This window comes from Bubalus kerabau, chromosome 4 (genome assembly GCF_029407905.1).
Source record: "Bubalus kerabau isolate K-KA32 ecotype Philippines breed swamp buffalo chromosome 4, PCC_UOA_SB_1v2, whole genome shotgun sequence".
Lineage (NCBI taxonomy): Eukaryota > Metazoa > Chordata > Mammalia > Artiodactyla > Bovidae > Bubalus > Bubalus kerabau.
In genome coordinates this window covers 153,029,009-153,045,187 of record NC_073627.1, presented here as the reverse complement: position 1 = coordinate 153,045,187, position 16,179 = coordinate 153,029,009, and the positions used below count along the sequence as shown (strand labels likewise).

The 16,179-nt window shown below is 39.5% G+C and overlaps 1 protein-coding gene across 1 annotated transcript in view; it reads left to right on the top strand.

Annotated features, from left to right (window-relative positions):
• The window catches only part of LOC129651694 (serine/threonine-protein kinase MRCK alpha-like), a 48,790-nt gene extending 33,259 nt beyond the window's left edge, over nt 1–15,531 (top strand). The window contains exons 7-11 of the mRNA XM_055580309.1: nt 4,958–5,041; nt 6,374–6,479; nt 8,233–8,369; nt 9,034–9,170; nt 15,474–15,531. Coding sequence (XP_055436284.1) covers nt 4,958–5,041; nt 6,374–6,479; nt 8,233–8,369; nt 9,034–9,170; nt 15,474–15,531 — 522 coding nt within the window. The remainder of the gene's footprint in view (nt 1–4,957; nt 5,042–6,373; nt 6,480–8,232; nt 8,370–9,033; nt 9,171–15,473) is intronic.
• Nucleotides 15,532–16,179: the final 648 nt, after the last annotated feature.

Here is a 16,179-nt window from a genome sequence, read left to right as displayed (position 1 = left end):
CCAATGAATATTCAGGACTGATTTCCTTTAGGATGGACTGGTTGGATATCCTTGCTGTCCAAGAGACTCTCAAGAGTCTTCTCCAACACCACAGTTCAAAAGCATCAGTTCTTCGGTGCTCAGCTTTTTTCACAGTCCAACTCTCACATCCATACATGACTACTGGAAAAACAATAGCCTTGACTAGATGGATTTTTGTTGGCAAAGTAATGTTTCTGCTTTTTAATATGGTGTCAAGGTTGGTCATAACTTTCCTTCCGAGGAGTAAGAGTCTTTTTAGTTCATTGCTGCAGTCACCATCTGCAGTGATTTTGGAGGCCAAAAAAGTCTCTCACTTTTTCCACTGTTTCCCCATCTACTTGTCGTGAAGTGATGGGACCAGATGCCATGATCTTAGTTTTCTGAATGCTGAGCTTTAAGCCAACTTTTTCACTCTCCTCTTTCACTTTCATCAAAAGGCTCTTTAGTTCTTCTTTGCTTTCTGCCATAAGGGTGGTGTCATCTGCATATCTGAGGTTATTGATATTTCTCCTGGCAATCTTCATTCCAGCTTGTGCTTCATCCAGCCCAGTGTTTTTCATAATGTACTCTGTATATAAGTTAAATAAGCAGGGTTAAGTGTCAGTAGAAAAAGTCAATTCCCAATTACGTTTTGCTATTATGTATCAGATCAGATCAGATCAGTCGCTCAGTCGTGTCCGACTCTTTGCAACCCCATGAATCGCAGCACGCCAGGCCTCCCTGTCCATCACCAACTCCCGGAGTTCACTCAGACTCACGTCCATCGAGTCAGTGATGCCATCCAGCCATCTCATCCTCTTTCTTCCCCTTCTCCTCCTGCCCCCAATCTCTCCCAGCATCAGAGTCTTTTCCAATGAGTCAACTCTTCGCATGAGGTGGCCAAAGTACTGGAGTTTCAGCTTTAGCAGCTATTATGTATAAATATGATTAATTTTTGTGTTAATCTTGTGCCATGTGTCTTTGTCAAATTCATTTAATAGTTCAGGATTTTATTTTTATTTGACGTTCCTAGGCATTTTCTACACAGATTATCATGTCATCTGCAAATAAGATAGTTTGATTGCTTCTATTCTGGTCTGTATGCCTATTATTTTTCATTCTGCCTGTTGTCCTGGCTAGAACTTTCAGGTTGAGTTGAATCAAAGAAGTAGTAATGGAGATCCTTGCCTTGTTTCCTTTCTTAGGAGAAAGTATTTGGTTTTTCATTAGTAGTAGTAGTGCTTGCCTTTGTTTTCTTATAAATGCCCTTCATCAGGTTAAGAGCTTCCTTTCATTCCTAGTGTGGTGAGAGTTTTATTATGAATGGATGTTGAATTTTGTCAAAAGCTTTTCTGCATCAACTGATATAATGATATGATTTTTGTTGTTCAGTCGCTAAGTCATGTCTGACTCTTTGCAACCCCGTGGATTGCATCACACCAGGCTTCCCTGTCCTTCACTGTCTCCCAGAGTTTGCTCAGGTATGTACTATGGAGTCAGTGATGCTATCTAACCATCTCACCTTCTGCCACCCTCTTCTTTTTCACCTTAAATCTTTCCCAACATCAGTATTTTCCATTGAGTTGGCTCTTTGCATCAGGTGGCCAAACTATTGGAACTTCAGCTTCTGCATCAGTTCTTCCATTGAATATTCAGGGATGATTTCCTTTAGGATTGACTGGTTTGATCTCCTTGCTATAAAAGGGACTTTCAAGAGTCTTTTCCAGCACCACAATTTGAAACCATGAATTCTTGTGCACTCAGCATTCTTTATGGTCCAGCTCTTACATCCGTACATGACTACTAGAAAAAGCATAGCTTTGATTAGACGGCCTTTTGTCAGCAAAGTTATGTTTCTGCTTTTTAATATGCTGTCTAGGTTTGTCATCACTTTCCTTTCAAGGAGCAAGCATCTTTTAATTTCATGGCTGCAGTCACCACCTGCAGTGATTTTAGGGCCCAAGAAAATAAAATCTGTCACTGCTTCCACTTTTCCCCCTTCTATTTGCCTTGACGTGATGGGATCAGATGCTATGGTCATAGTTTTTTGAACATTGAGTTTCAAGCCAGCATTTTCACTCCTTTTTTTTCTTTTTTTTTTTTGCCCTCATCAAGAGGCTCTTTAGTTCCTCTGTACTTTCTGCCATTAGAGTGGTATCATCTGCATATCTAAGGTTGTTGATATTTCTCCCCACAAGTTTGATTCCAGTTTGTGATTCATACATCCTGGAATTTCACATGATGTACTCTACATATAATTTAAATAAAAGGGTGATAATATACAGCCTTATCATACCTCTTTCTCAATTTTGAACCAATCTGTTATTCCATGTGCAATTCTAATTGTTGCTTCTTGACCACATACAGGATTTTTAGGAGACAGGTAAAGGTGGCCTGTTACTCCCATCTCTTTAAGAATTGTCCATAGTTTGTTGTGATCAACACAGTCAAAGTCTTTAGCACAGTCAATGAAACAGAAGTAGATGTTTTGTTGGAACTCCCTTGGTTTCTCTATGATCCTTCACCATGACAAGGCTGTGATCCATGAAGCGGGATGATGTGGTAGTCTCTCTTTAAACAAAATAAAACTAAATTGGAGCTAAGTCATTAATAAATTGCCTTATAAGAAGGAATCTTTATTGTATTTATTTAATAAATCCATATAAAAGTCTATTTATTGGGATGCATAGTAAAGAGGCAATTTTTTCTTACTGTCTTTGAAAATTTTGCAAGTGTCCTGAATTTCCTGCATTTACTATCAATTTCTTAGAGTATTTTTTTATCCATGGTTATTTACCATTTTGCAAATCTATGTACTTATAAGCTCTGCTTAACTGTGCAGCATCTCTGCTTACAATCAGATTTTATTCTCCAGGAACATATGTAAGCATCCAATTCTTTCCATTTCAAAATGTGTTTTATACTATGTCCTAGGAAAGAAAATTTTTATATCACATCAGTTCAGTTCACTCACTCAGTCGTGTCCAACTCTTTGTGACCCCATGAACCTCACCACACCAGGTCTCCTTGTCCATCACCAACTCCCTGAGTCTACCCAAATTCATGTCCATTGAGTTGGTGATGATGCCATCCAACCATCTCATCCTCTGTCGTCCCTTTCTCCTCCTACCCTCAATCGCTCCCAGCATCAGGGTCTTTTCAAATGAGTCAGCTCTTCGTATCATGTGGCCCAAGTATTGGAGTTTCAGCTTCAACATCAGTCTTTCCAATGAACACCCAGGACTAATCTCCTTTAGGATGGACTGATTGGATCTCCTTGCAGTCCCAGGGACTCTCAAGAATCTTCTCAAACACCACAGTTCAAAAGCATCAATTCTTCAGTTCTCAGCTTTCTTTATAGTCCAACTCTCACATCCATACATGACTGCTGGAAAAACCATAGCCTTGACTAGATGGACCTTTGTTGGCAAAGTAATGTCTCTGCTTTTTAATATGCTGTCTAGGTTGGTCATAACTTTCCTTCCAAGGAGTAAGCATCTTTTAATTTCATGGCTGCAGTCACCATCTGCAGTGATTTTGGAGCCCAGAAAAATAAAGTCTGACACTGTTTCCACTGTTTCCCCATCTATTTGCCATGAAGTGATGGGACTGGATGCCATGATCTTAGTTTTCTGAAATGTTGAGCTTTAAGCCAACTTTTTCACTCTCCTCTTTCACTTTTATCAAGAGGCTCTTTAGTTCCTCTTCACTTTCTGCCATAAGGGTGGTGTCATCTGCATATCTGAGGTTATTGATATTTCTCCCGGCAATCTTGATTCCAGCTTGTGCTTCCTCCAACCCAGCGTTTCTCATGATGTACTCTGCATATAAGTTAAATAAGCAGGGTGACAATATTCAGCCTTGACGTACTCCTTTTCCTATTTGGAACCAGCCTGTTATTCCATATCCAGTTCTAACTGTGGCTTCCTGACCTGCATACAGGTTTCTCAAGAGGCAGATCAGGTGGTCTGGTATTCGCATCTCTTTCAGAACTTTCCACAGTTTATTGTGATCCACACAGTCAAAGGCTTTGGCATAGTCAATAAAGCAGAAATAGATGTTTTTCTGGAACTCTCTTGCTTTTTCAATGATCCAGAGGATGTTGGCAATTTGATATCTGGTTCCTCTTCCTTTTCTAAAACCAGCTTGAACATCTGGAAGTTCACAGTTCACGTATCGCTGAAGCCTGGCTTGTAGAATTTTGAGTGTTACTTTACTAGTGTTTGAGATGAGTGCAATTGTGCAGTAGTTTGAGCATTCCTTGGCTTTACCTTTCTTTGGGATTGGAATGAAAACTTACCTTTTCCAGTCACATAGATAGCTGTATTTTATATGATTTTGAAGTCTGTTTAAGATACATAATCTAAATTATCTGAGCCTATTTTTAGATTATTAGTATTCACATGATCTTGCTGAACCCTCTATAATTTAGTATATTTCTACAGAATTTAAATAATAAATTACTCCTACATTTAAAAAATTAGTAGCTCAAAAATCTTTTGAAGATTCTGGTCATATACCTACTTGTTAAAATTATCTTTCAAATGTGTTCAGGATTACTGTTCTTCTTTTGGACTTCCCAGGTGGCCCAGTGGTTAAGACTCCGCGCTTCCGCTGCAATTGTCATATGTTCAGTACCTGCTGGAGGGCGTTCCACACGCTGCAGGGCTCAGCCAAAAAATAAAATTCTTCTTTAGTATAGTCTACATGTTATGACACACATTTCAAAATAGCCAAATTGAAATAAAGTATATGAAATAAGTATATTTTTTATAGAAACTAAAAGCATAGATTTAAATTACTTAAAATATATATATTGCCCTGTGAGAATTTTATTTTTACTGTCTTTTTGTATAGCAAATATAATTCTTTTGCTTTACTTGAGAAATAATTTAATTCTTATAATTTTGGTGATATGGGTGACTTACCTATCTTTATTTTTGTCTCTTTGTTTCAGATCACAGATTCTGCTCACCTTCCTGTCCACACACCAACAATAAAGAGAAAGGAATGTCATAGTAGAACCTTCTTTCCAACTAAGGTACTTGATTTAGTTATAAATTTAGCAAGTCTTTGAAAAATGACAAGTTGGTTTTGGTCTCTAACCTACCCCTTACCTTACCTTCTTTTCCCTTCCTTCCTTCCTTCTTATTTTCCTTGGAGACTTCTGGTTAAACATAGCAGGCTCAAAAATGCATACTTTTTTTTTTTTTTTTTTGCTTTCTAATGTAACTTACTAACCCAACCAAAGAGAGAGAAAAAGTAGAAAAATAAGCCAATGTAATTTTGGAAGATGGAAGAACCTGAGTGAGAGGTTAGGATGGCTGAAAAATCTGAATGTCAAGGGCTTAGAAAGGTCTTGCTAAGTCAGAAGATAATTAAGATTTTGCACACCTAGAAGGATTCAGGAACTACAGACACCAGATTCTTCAGGAGGCAGGGGTGACTTGCCCTGGTGAAGAGAGGAATAAATTGATCATCTGAGAAAAAGCAAGTAGCCCCTGTACACACACTACCCATGGCACATGGCAGGGAGTGCAAGTCTGTCCCCCTCACAAATTGGGAAACAGACACAAGGAAGGTGAGAAAACTGGTCAACTAGTGTTTAGGAAGGCCAGATTTTGTTATAATTTTGTTATACATATTGCTATTTTATGACAATAATTTCAGGTCAAAAAGATATGATACAGAAATGGAAAATCTATAGTGGGTTGTCAACTTGATAATTCTGTGAAAACATCTACAGTTTTAGTTATTGAGGTTTCAGTGAGAAATTTCAGGGTGCCTTCTGTCTTGAAGGTATAATAGGTCTTGCTTAACTTAATAGAAGTGTTCCATTTCCTGGAGCACATTCTTTTTTATTGATAGTAGAAAATGAAACACATAATTTGCTGTAGAGATAAAATTTTGAAATTATTCTTTCTTCTAAAGAAGGTTTTAAAAACCATATTATTTTTGCTACCCCTCCCCGATAAAAATATGTGTACATAGGCAACTTGACTCCATTTGTTATAAAGGAATGATTTGAAGAATTTGTCAATCTAGAATTTTTTAAATGTTCAGAGCATATCAGCTCAAATAAAAGTCAGGCTTTATTGCTACTACTTCCAAGTAGTAACAATGTACGTTTGGTCACCACTTAAATAGTTCTCTTTCTTCTTCTCCTCCTCCACACCCCCTTTCTCTTCTTAGTATTTTTTTAAATCAGAATTTTCCAATTATGAAGTACTTAGGGGCAAGAATCTTGAATGCTGGTGAGAAAAGGGAAAGTTGCTTTTCTTTGTTTGGGGCAGGATGGGTTGAAGGAATCACCAGAATCACCTATTCAAAGTTATTTAACCATCAATGTGCATTTGGTCTCTTTGTTTTGTAGCTTAAGGCCCACCGGTTTTTCCTCACATCCTTTACTGCTCCCACCAAGTGTCACCAGTGCACGTCTCTGATGGTGGGTTTGATAAGACAAGGCTGCACCTGTGACGGTGAGATCTGAGGAAGGGATACGTGGAGTCAGACTCATAATACTTGCATCTAAGTGTTTTAGCCAACTCAGCGCCGTAACAAAGTACAGAGACTGGGTGACTTCCAAACACATTCATATGTTCCTCACTGGCTGGAAGTCTCAGATCAGAATGTCAGTATGGCCCAGTTCTGGGGAGGCCTTCTTGCAGGCTGCAGACGGCTGCCTGCTTGCTGTGTCTTCAATTGGTGGAGGAGCCAAGGAGCTCTGTGCAGTCTTTTTTGTAACGGCGCTGATCCCATTCTCGAGGGCTCCACTCCCATGTCCTCTCACGGACCCCATCTCCAAATACCATCACTAGGGGATTATGATTTCGATATATCATTTATGAAGGAACGCAAGCATTCAGTCATAAATTTTGTTCTCTTTGAATTGTGGAAGCATGACAGTGAACTGATCTCTTTACTAAAAATCCCTCTGAATCTATTTCATACGGGGGCTTCTGAAGAGACCTCTGCACTGTGCAGCTCCAAACCGCCTCATACCCTCACAGCCCACGTGAAAGCACCCCAGGGAGGTGTGCTGTGTAGTCTTCAGGCAGGGCCACAGTTATTAGGAAAATGTGTTTAGATAAATTTTGTTCTTTATAGCAATAGTAGAGTGTGAGGACCACATTCACCAGCTTATGTGACAGGAAAATAGAATGCTAGTCTTGAGTTGTAATCCTTTTATTTTACTCGTTGAATTTATTATGACATCATTGAAATAAAGAAATATAGTTTTGTAAATATCAAACAGTATATCACAGTGGAAAAATCCCATGGATGGAGGAGCCTGGTAGGCTGCAGTCCATGGGATCGCTAAGAGTCAGACATGACTGAGCGACTTCACTTTCACTTTTCACTTTCATGCATTGGAGAAGGAAATGGCAACCCACTCCAGTGTTCTTGCCTGGAGAATCCCAGGGACAGGGGAGCCTGGTGGGCTGGCGTCTATGGGGTCGCATAGAGTTGGACACGACTGAAGCGACTTAGCAGCAGCAGCAGCAGCATATCACAATGCCGCACAGACACTTCATACCTCATCCTAGGGAACAGACTCTGTATTAATAGCCAGTCTCTCGAGTGCCCACTCAGGAACACATGGTGTGGAGTAGGACAGCTTTCTTGTCCTCAGCACTATGACAATCAGAGATGCCTTAACCATAAATACATCCCAGCATATTAAACAAAGTAGGACTTTACAGGGGGAATTATGCGCCCATGCAATCCTCCTAGGGCAGCAGAGGCAGCTTCTGAGCTGAGCTCCCAGAGCATTTCCTGCTGCCAGCATCACTCAGTCTCTGCTGAGCCTGGAACAGCTCCCACCAGTGTCATAAGAAGATGGTGAGTCTGGAAGCTGCCACTACTGCTGCAGCCCTTAAAACCTGCAACTTCTGCCAGTAGCAAGAAACACCCTGCTGCTGCGGAGTTAAGAGAGCTTCCATCAAATCAGAAGCCATTCCTGCAGCTGTCACTCCCTGTCACTATCCAAGCCAGTAGATTGATGTGCTGCGTTTTGCAGCTCTTCTAGCTTGACTCAATTCAGAGTCTCACAGAAGGTTATCTTACCAGCAGAACTTACGTCAGGTCCAAAACTTAGTTCCAAGGGAGTCTGGGACAGGTAGTTTTTAGCATTTTGATCTCTAGGATAGAGTAGACAGAATTGCAGTAGGGGTTGAGGGAGTCAACCCATTTTACCCTCTACAATCATATCTCTCTATTTCCTTCAAAAAGCATGTGGGTTCTCATGTCACACAGCCTGTGTAGAAAAAGCTCCAAGAGCTTGTCCGGTGCCTTTTCATCAGAAGAAAGGTGCCTTCTGTCTAGACCCACAGAAAGGCTTGGGAACAGCCTATGAAGGCCATGTCTGGGTAAGTGGCAATGTTCTGGGTTCCCATGAACTCTTAAAGAGTTTATTAATCACTTTTCAAAATGCATGTACAATATTTGTCAGAAGTATTTATGATATGTTATACAATATTCATTATATTAAATTGAAAATATTTTTTGCATCCTAAGAATATGATTTCAAAACTAAGTATAGCTGCCCCCAATAGGGTATTTTCAAATTGCTCAAAGCTTTCTGTTTAGACATTACCTTGCAATGAACAAATGCTAAAATCTGTCCTAATGATGTAACTTTGACTTCCAGTCAGCAATAATAACTTATGAGGCTAAAAGTGAAAAAATCTTCCTGAGAAATATTTAAAATCTGAGGTGATTTTGGAGTTACCAAATTTGAATTTAATGTTACCTTAGAGGAAAAGCTGTGACTGTTATTTGAATGAATTGCTTGTGCTAATTGAAATAGTATTAATATATTTTTCACGCACATGAATTATTCAGTAATCAAAAGAATTGCCTTGCTTTTAAATCTCAATCATGTTATGTCGTTGGGTTCCAATCTTTTAACAAGAAACATGATAGATTTGTAACACATTTGTATTGTTTTAATTTTATATGTAATAATTGTGTAGTGTTTGATGTTTCAGCTTGGATTGCTTTTATTTGTTTCTTGAAAAATAAAAACTAAAGATTCCAAAGAAAGCAGGCATGAAAAAAGGATGGCAGAGGGCATTGGCCATAGTTTGTGACTTCAAACTCTTCCTATATGATATGAATGAAGAAGACTCAAAACCCAGTGTTGTAGTGAGTCAAGTAATTGACATGAGGTAAGCTTTGAAAGGGAGAATGTTCTTTATCAAAACAAGAACTGGAATAAAAACGGTTTCTGATATTTTTTTAAGTAGTGTTGCCACAACTTTACTTAAGTTCCCAATTTTCACCATTTCCATGAGGACTTTAAAAACGATTTTTCCTAAAGTTTGCATCATTACCTCTTAGATGTGGATTATAACTGTGTAATATTTGTAAGAGTTTTTTGGGTTTGTTTTTTTTTTTTAGTCAGAAGTTTATTTTATTATTATGTTTGCACGTGTTTATAGCAGGGCTTCCCTGTTAGCTCAGCAGTAAAGAATCTGCCTGCAATGCAGGAGCTGCGGATTCGATCCCTGGGTCAGGAAAATCCCCTGGAGGAGGGCATGGCAACCCACTCCAGTATTCTTATCTGGGGAATCCCATGGACAGAGGAGCCTGGTGGGCTATAGTCCACGGGGTCACAAAGAGTCAGACATGACTGAAGTGACTTAGCACAGAACAGCACATGTGTATAGCAGGAAAGGAAATACAACCTCAAAACCAAAAGTTCTTTACATTGAGATATTATTTATGTATTATAAAATTCACTATTTAAAAATGTGGAATCCACTGGTTTTTAGTATATCACAAGCTTGTAAAACCATCACCATAACCTAATTTTAGATTTTCATCACATCAAAAAAAAACCCAAAACCCTTATTAATTAGCAGTCACTCTATTCACCACTGCCCCCAGCCCCTGACAACCATTAAGCTGTTTCTGTCTCTATGGATTTGCCTATTTTAAATTTTTATATAGATGAAATCATAAAATATGTGGGATTTTGTAACTGGCTTCTTTCACTAAGCATAATTTTTCAAGACTTACCCATGGAGCATGAATCAGTACTTCATTTTTCATGGCTGATGCCCTTTGTCAGGTTGAGAAACTGGCCTTCTCTTCCTGGTTTGTTGAGTCTTTTTATCTGGAAAGGTGTTGTTGGATATTGGCAGATGGTTTTTTGGGTCTCTTGAGATCATTGTTGTTTTTCCCTTAACTCCCATGATTTATTACATTATTTTTTAATTTATTTTTAATTGAAGTAAAATTGCTTAACAAAGTTGTGTTGCTGTATGACAACATAAATCAACCATAATTATACATATATACCTTCCCTCTTGAGCCTCCTTCTTCTCTGCCCCTGCCAATCCCACCCCTCTAGGTTGTCATAGAGCTCCAGACTGGGTTTCCTGTGTTACACAGCAACTTCTCACCAGTTACCTATGTTACACACAATAGTGTATATATGTTGACACTACTTCCTCCATTCATCCCACTCTGTCCCCACTGTGTCCACAAGTCCATTTTCTACATCTGTGTCTCCATTCAGTTCAGTTTAGTTCAGTTGCTCAGTCATGTCTCTTTGAGACCCCATGAATTGCAGCATGCCAGGCCTCCCTGTCCATCACCAACTCCCGGAGTTCACTCAGATTCATGGCCTTCAAGTCGATGATGCCATCCAGCCATCTCATCCTCTGTCGTCCCCTTCTCCTTCTGTTCCCAATCCCTCCCAGCATCAGAGTCTTTTCCAATGAGTCAACTCTTCGCATGAGGTGGCCAAAGTACTGGAGTTTCAGCTTTAGCATCAGTACTTTCAAAGAACACCCAGGACTGATCTCCTTTAGAATGGACTGGTTGGATCTCCTTGCAGTCCAAGGGACTCTCAAGAGTCTTCTCCAACACCACAGTTCAAAAGCATCAATTCTTCGGTGCTCAGCTTTCTTCACAGTCCAAATTTCACATCCATACATGTTCACTGGAAAAACCATAGCCTTGACTAGACGGACCTTTGTTGGCAAAGTAACGTCTCTGCTTTTGAATTTGCTATCTAGGTTGGTCATAACTTTCCTTCCAAGGAGTAAGCATCTTTTCATTTCATGCCTGCAGTCACCATCTGCAGTGATTTTGGAGCCCAGAAAAATAAAGTCTAACACTGTTTCCACTCTTTCCCCATCTATTTCCCATGAAGTGATGAGACCAGATGCCATGATCTTCGTTTTCTGAATATTGAGCTTTAAGCCAACTTTTTCACTCTCCTCTTTCACTTTCATCAAGCGGCTTTTGAGTTCCTCTTCACTTTCTGCCATAAGGGTGGTGTCATCTGCATATCTGAGCTTATTGATATTTCTCCTGGCAATCTTGATTCCAGCTTGTGCTTCTTCCAGCCCAGCATTTCTCATGATGTACTCTGCATATAAGTTAAATAAGCAGGGTGACAATATATAGCCTTGACGTACTCCTTTTCCTATTTGGAACCAGTCTGTTGTTCCATGTCCAGTTCTAACTGTTGCTTCCTGACCTGCATACAGGTTTCTCAAGAGGCAGGTCAGGTGGTCTGGTATTCACATCTCTTTCAGAATTTTCCACAGTTTATTATGATCCACATAGTCAAAGGCTTTGGCATAGTCAATAAGGCAGAAATAAATGTTTTTTCTGGAACTCTCTTGCTTTTTTGATGATCCAGAAGATGTTGGCAATTTGATCCCTGGTTCCTCTGCCTTTTCTAAAACCAGTTTGAACATCTGGAAGCTCACGGTTCATGTATTGCTGAAGCCTGGCTTGGAGAATTTTGAGCAGTACTTTACTAACGTGTGAGATGAGTGCAATTGTGCAGTAGTTTGAGCATTCTTTGGCATTGCCTTTCTTTGGGATTGGAATGAAAACTGACTTTTTCCAGTCTTGTGGCCACTGCTGAGTTTTCCAAATTTGCTGGCATGTTGAGTACAGCACTTTCACAGCATCATCTTTCAGGATTTGAAATAGTTCAACTGGAATTCCATCACCTCCTCTAGCTTTGTTCATAGTGATGCTTTCTAAGGCCCACTTGACTTCACATTCCAGGATGTCTGGCTCTAGGTGAGTGATCACACCATCATGATTATCTTTGTCGTGAAGATCTTTTTTGTACAGTTCTTCTGTGTATTCTTGCCACCTCTTCTTAATATCTTCTGCTTCTGTTAGGTCCATACCATTTCTGTCCTTTATCGAGCCCATCTTTGCATGAAATGTTCCCTTGGTATCTCTAATTTTCTTGAAGAGATCTCTAGTCTTTCCCATACCATTGTTTTCCTCTATTTCTTTGCACTGATCACTGAGGAAGGCTTTCTTATCTCTTCTTGCTATTCTTTGGAACTCTGCATTCAGATGCTTATATCTTTCCTTTTCTCCTTTGCTTTTCACTTCTCTTCTTTTCACAGCTATTTGTAAGGCCTCCCCAGACAGCCATTTTGCTTTTTTGCATTTCTTTTCCATGGGGATGGTCTTGATCCCTGACTCCTGTACGTCACGAACCTCAGTCCATAGTTCATCAGGCACTCTATCTATCAGATCTAGCCTCTTAAATCTATTTCTCACTTCCCCTGTATAATCATGAGGGATTTGATTTAGGTCATACCTGAATGGTCTAGTGGTTTTCCCTACTTTCTTCAAATATATGTAAATATATTTCTATATTTTCTATTCTGTTACTTTAATATGTACAGTATTTTAAACATCTTACAATAGCTACCAACAAATCATATGGAATTTTAGATATCCATATATTTAAAAATCAACTTTGATCTATACTTTTTGCTATGTATAAAAATTAACTCAAAATATACCATAGAACTAAATGTAAAACCTAAAACTGTAATGTACCTAGAAGTAAACTTAGGAGAAAGCCTGATCTTGTATGAGACAAATAATTTTTAGATATAACATCAAAGCAGAACAGGTAAAATTTAAAAATTGATAAATTGAACTTCATAAAAATTTAGAACTTCTGCTCTTTGAAATATTCTGTTAAGAGAAGTAATAGAAACTGTGGACAGATGGCAAATCAAATATTTGAAAAAGAACTTACATACCAAATATATAAAAATGTTCTTTAAACTCAATAATAAGAAAATCAGATCAGATCAGATCAGTTGCTCAGTCGTGTAAGAAAATAGCTCAATTTAAAAAAAGGGCAAAGAATTTGGAAAGATACTTCAATAAAGAAGATGATACATATGTCAAATAAGCACATCAACAGATGCTCAATGTCATTAATTATTCAGTTCAGTTCAGTTCAGTTTAGTCGCTCAGTCATGTCCGACTCTTTGCGATCCCATGAATCGCAGCACGCCAGGCCTCCCTGTCCATCACCAACTCCCGGAGTTCACTCAGACTCACATCCATCGAGTCAGTGATACCATCCAGCCATCTCATCCTCTGTCGTCCCCTTCTCCTCCTGCCCCCAATCCCTCCCAGCATCAGGGTCTTTTCCAGTGGGAATTCAGATAAAACAACCATGAGATATCACTTTACATCCATAAGAAAAGCTAAAATTAAAGACTATTTCGAGTATTGGAGGACCTAGATGTGGAAGACCTAAATCTCTCATACATTGCTTTGTAAATCATATAATCACTTTGAAAAATAGTTAAAAAGTTAAATGCACACTTAATAGATAAAAGAGGAGAGTGAAAAATTTGGCTTAAAGCTCAACATTTAGAAAACAAAGATCATGGCATCTGGTCCCATCGCTTCATGGCAAATAGATGGAGAAATAGTGGAAACAGTGACAGACTTTATTTTGGGGGGCTCCAAAATCACTGCAGATGGTGACTGAAGCCATGAAATAAAAAGACACTCCTTGGAAGAAAAATTATGACCAACCTAGACAGCATATTAAAAAGCAGAAACTTTACTTTGCCAACAGAAGTCCGTCTAATCAAGGCTATGGTTTTTCCGGTAGTCATGTATGGATGTGAGAGTTGGACTATAAAGAAAGCTGAGCGCCAAAGAATTGATGCTTTTGAACTGTGGTGTTGGAGTAGACTCTTGAGAGTCCCTTGGACTGCAGGAAAGTCCAACCAGTCCATCCTAAAGGAAATCAGTCCTGAATATTCATTGAAGGGACTGATGTTGAAGCTGAAACTCTGATACTTTGGCCATCTGATGCGAAGAGCTGACTCATTTGAAAAGACCCTGATACTGGGAAAGATTGAAGGCGAGAGGAGAAGGGGATGACAGAGGATGAGATGGTTGGATGGCATCACCGACTCAATCGACATGAGTCTGAATAAACTCTGGGAGTTGGTGATGGACAGGAGGCCTGGCGTGCTGCAGTCCATGGGGTTGCAAAGAGTCAGACACGACAGAGCAACTGAACTGAACTGAATATATAATCTAGTCATTCTACTCCTAGGTATTTCCCCAAGAGAACACATATGTTCACAAAGACATACATGAACATGCATAACACCTTTATTTAAAACACCCCATACTTGAAATAAGCCAAATGTTCAGTAATGGGTGAATGGATACACTGTGGCATATCCATACAATGAAATAGTATTCATTAATAAATAGAAATGAAGTATTCATCCATGCAGCAACACTGCTGCTGCTGCTGCTAAGTCACTTCAGTCGTGTCCAACTCTGTGTGACCCCACAGACAGCAGCCCACCAGGCTCCCCTGTCCCTGGGATTCTCCAGGCAAGAACACTGGAGTGGGTTGCCATTGCCTTCTCCAATGCATGAAAGTGAAAAGTGAGAGTGAAGTCGCTCAGTCGTGTCCGACCCTCAGCGACCCCATGGACTGCAGCCTTCCAGGCTCCTCCGTCCATGGGATTTTCCAGGCAAGAGTACTGGAGTGGGGTGCCATTGCCTTCTCCGGCAGCAACACTAATGCATCTCAAAATTATTATGCTAAGAAAAAGTCAGACAAAAGGAATATATAGTGTATCTTTCCATTTCTATAAGGTGCTAGAAAATGCAAATTAATCTAGAGTGACAGGAAGCAGATCAGTGGGGGAGTGAGGAAGAGTTCCAAGGAGGGAGAGGGGTAAGGGTTACACAGCTGTTCCAAGAAACTTGCGGGTGATGGGCACATTCATTATCTCCACTGTGGTGACGGTCTCACATAAATCAAAACTTATCTAATTGTCCACTTTAAATATGTGCAGTTTATTACATGCCAAGTGTATCTCAGTAACACTGACAAAATACACAAGCAAGCTGATCTGAGGGCTTATGGCCCTTACTCTAGGGCCAATGGCTTTGCAGTCAGACATGTGCTCCTTTCTTAGTTCCCTGTGAACAGGGAGTCACAGGGGGTTGACTCCTCCATGAACAGCCCGGAGTTAACTTGGGTTTTCTGATAATATGTAACTGGCTGAGAACTGCTGTTATAATATTTTGATCACTGTCAGTTCCTACAAAAAAGAATGTTAAAAGTTAAGGAAATTAAGTTTGACGATTATGTTTATGTATCATTTTACTCACTTTCAGGCAATTCTACTCACTCCCAGAGTCTTGCTTTTCCTTCAGGGATGGAGCGTTTTCTGTCAGTTCAGTCTGGCCCTCTGATTTTGTTCCTGTGAAGAGAAAGGAAATGCCTCGTATGTTTAAGGTAAGTGTCCGTGCTGCTGTTGGATCCCTTATACATTTTTTTTTTTTCTCCTCAGTCACACTCTTTTTTTTTAATTTTATTTTATTTTTTAAACTTTACATAATTGTATTAGTTTTGCCAAATATCAAAATGAATCTGCCACAGGTATACATGTGTTTTGTTTCATCCCTTTCTTGTATGGTCATAGGGGTCAAGCCTCCTTGGGCTGGTAAAGGTATTAGTACCTGAAGGTTAAGATTTTAGAAGGGCTGTGGAATTGTTCCCCACTCCATCCCACTTGCCACAAGAAATCTAGCACCCTTATTCTTATTCAAACATACTATAAATAGGTTTTTGCAAGTATCACTGTCTTTCATCCTACAGTTAAACTTAAGATTTAAAATACAAATATTCCGTAGGGTGTCCATTCACTCCACACTAAGGTAATCAGACAGATATGATTCATAGCTGAAAACAGGGAAAGCTTACAAAACAGAACAGTGCTGGGGCAGAGGATGTGAAAGAAGAGGGGGAAACAATGACAGAGGAAGAGTGATAATATTCTTCCAGGTCAGATGTACAGGGAGGTCAGTTCATGGACCTGCAGTAACACGAGTATGCAGCTT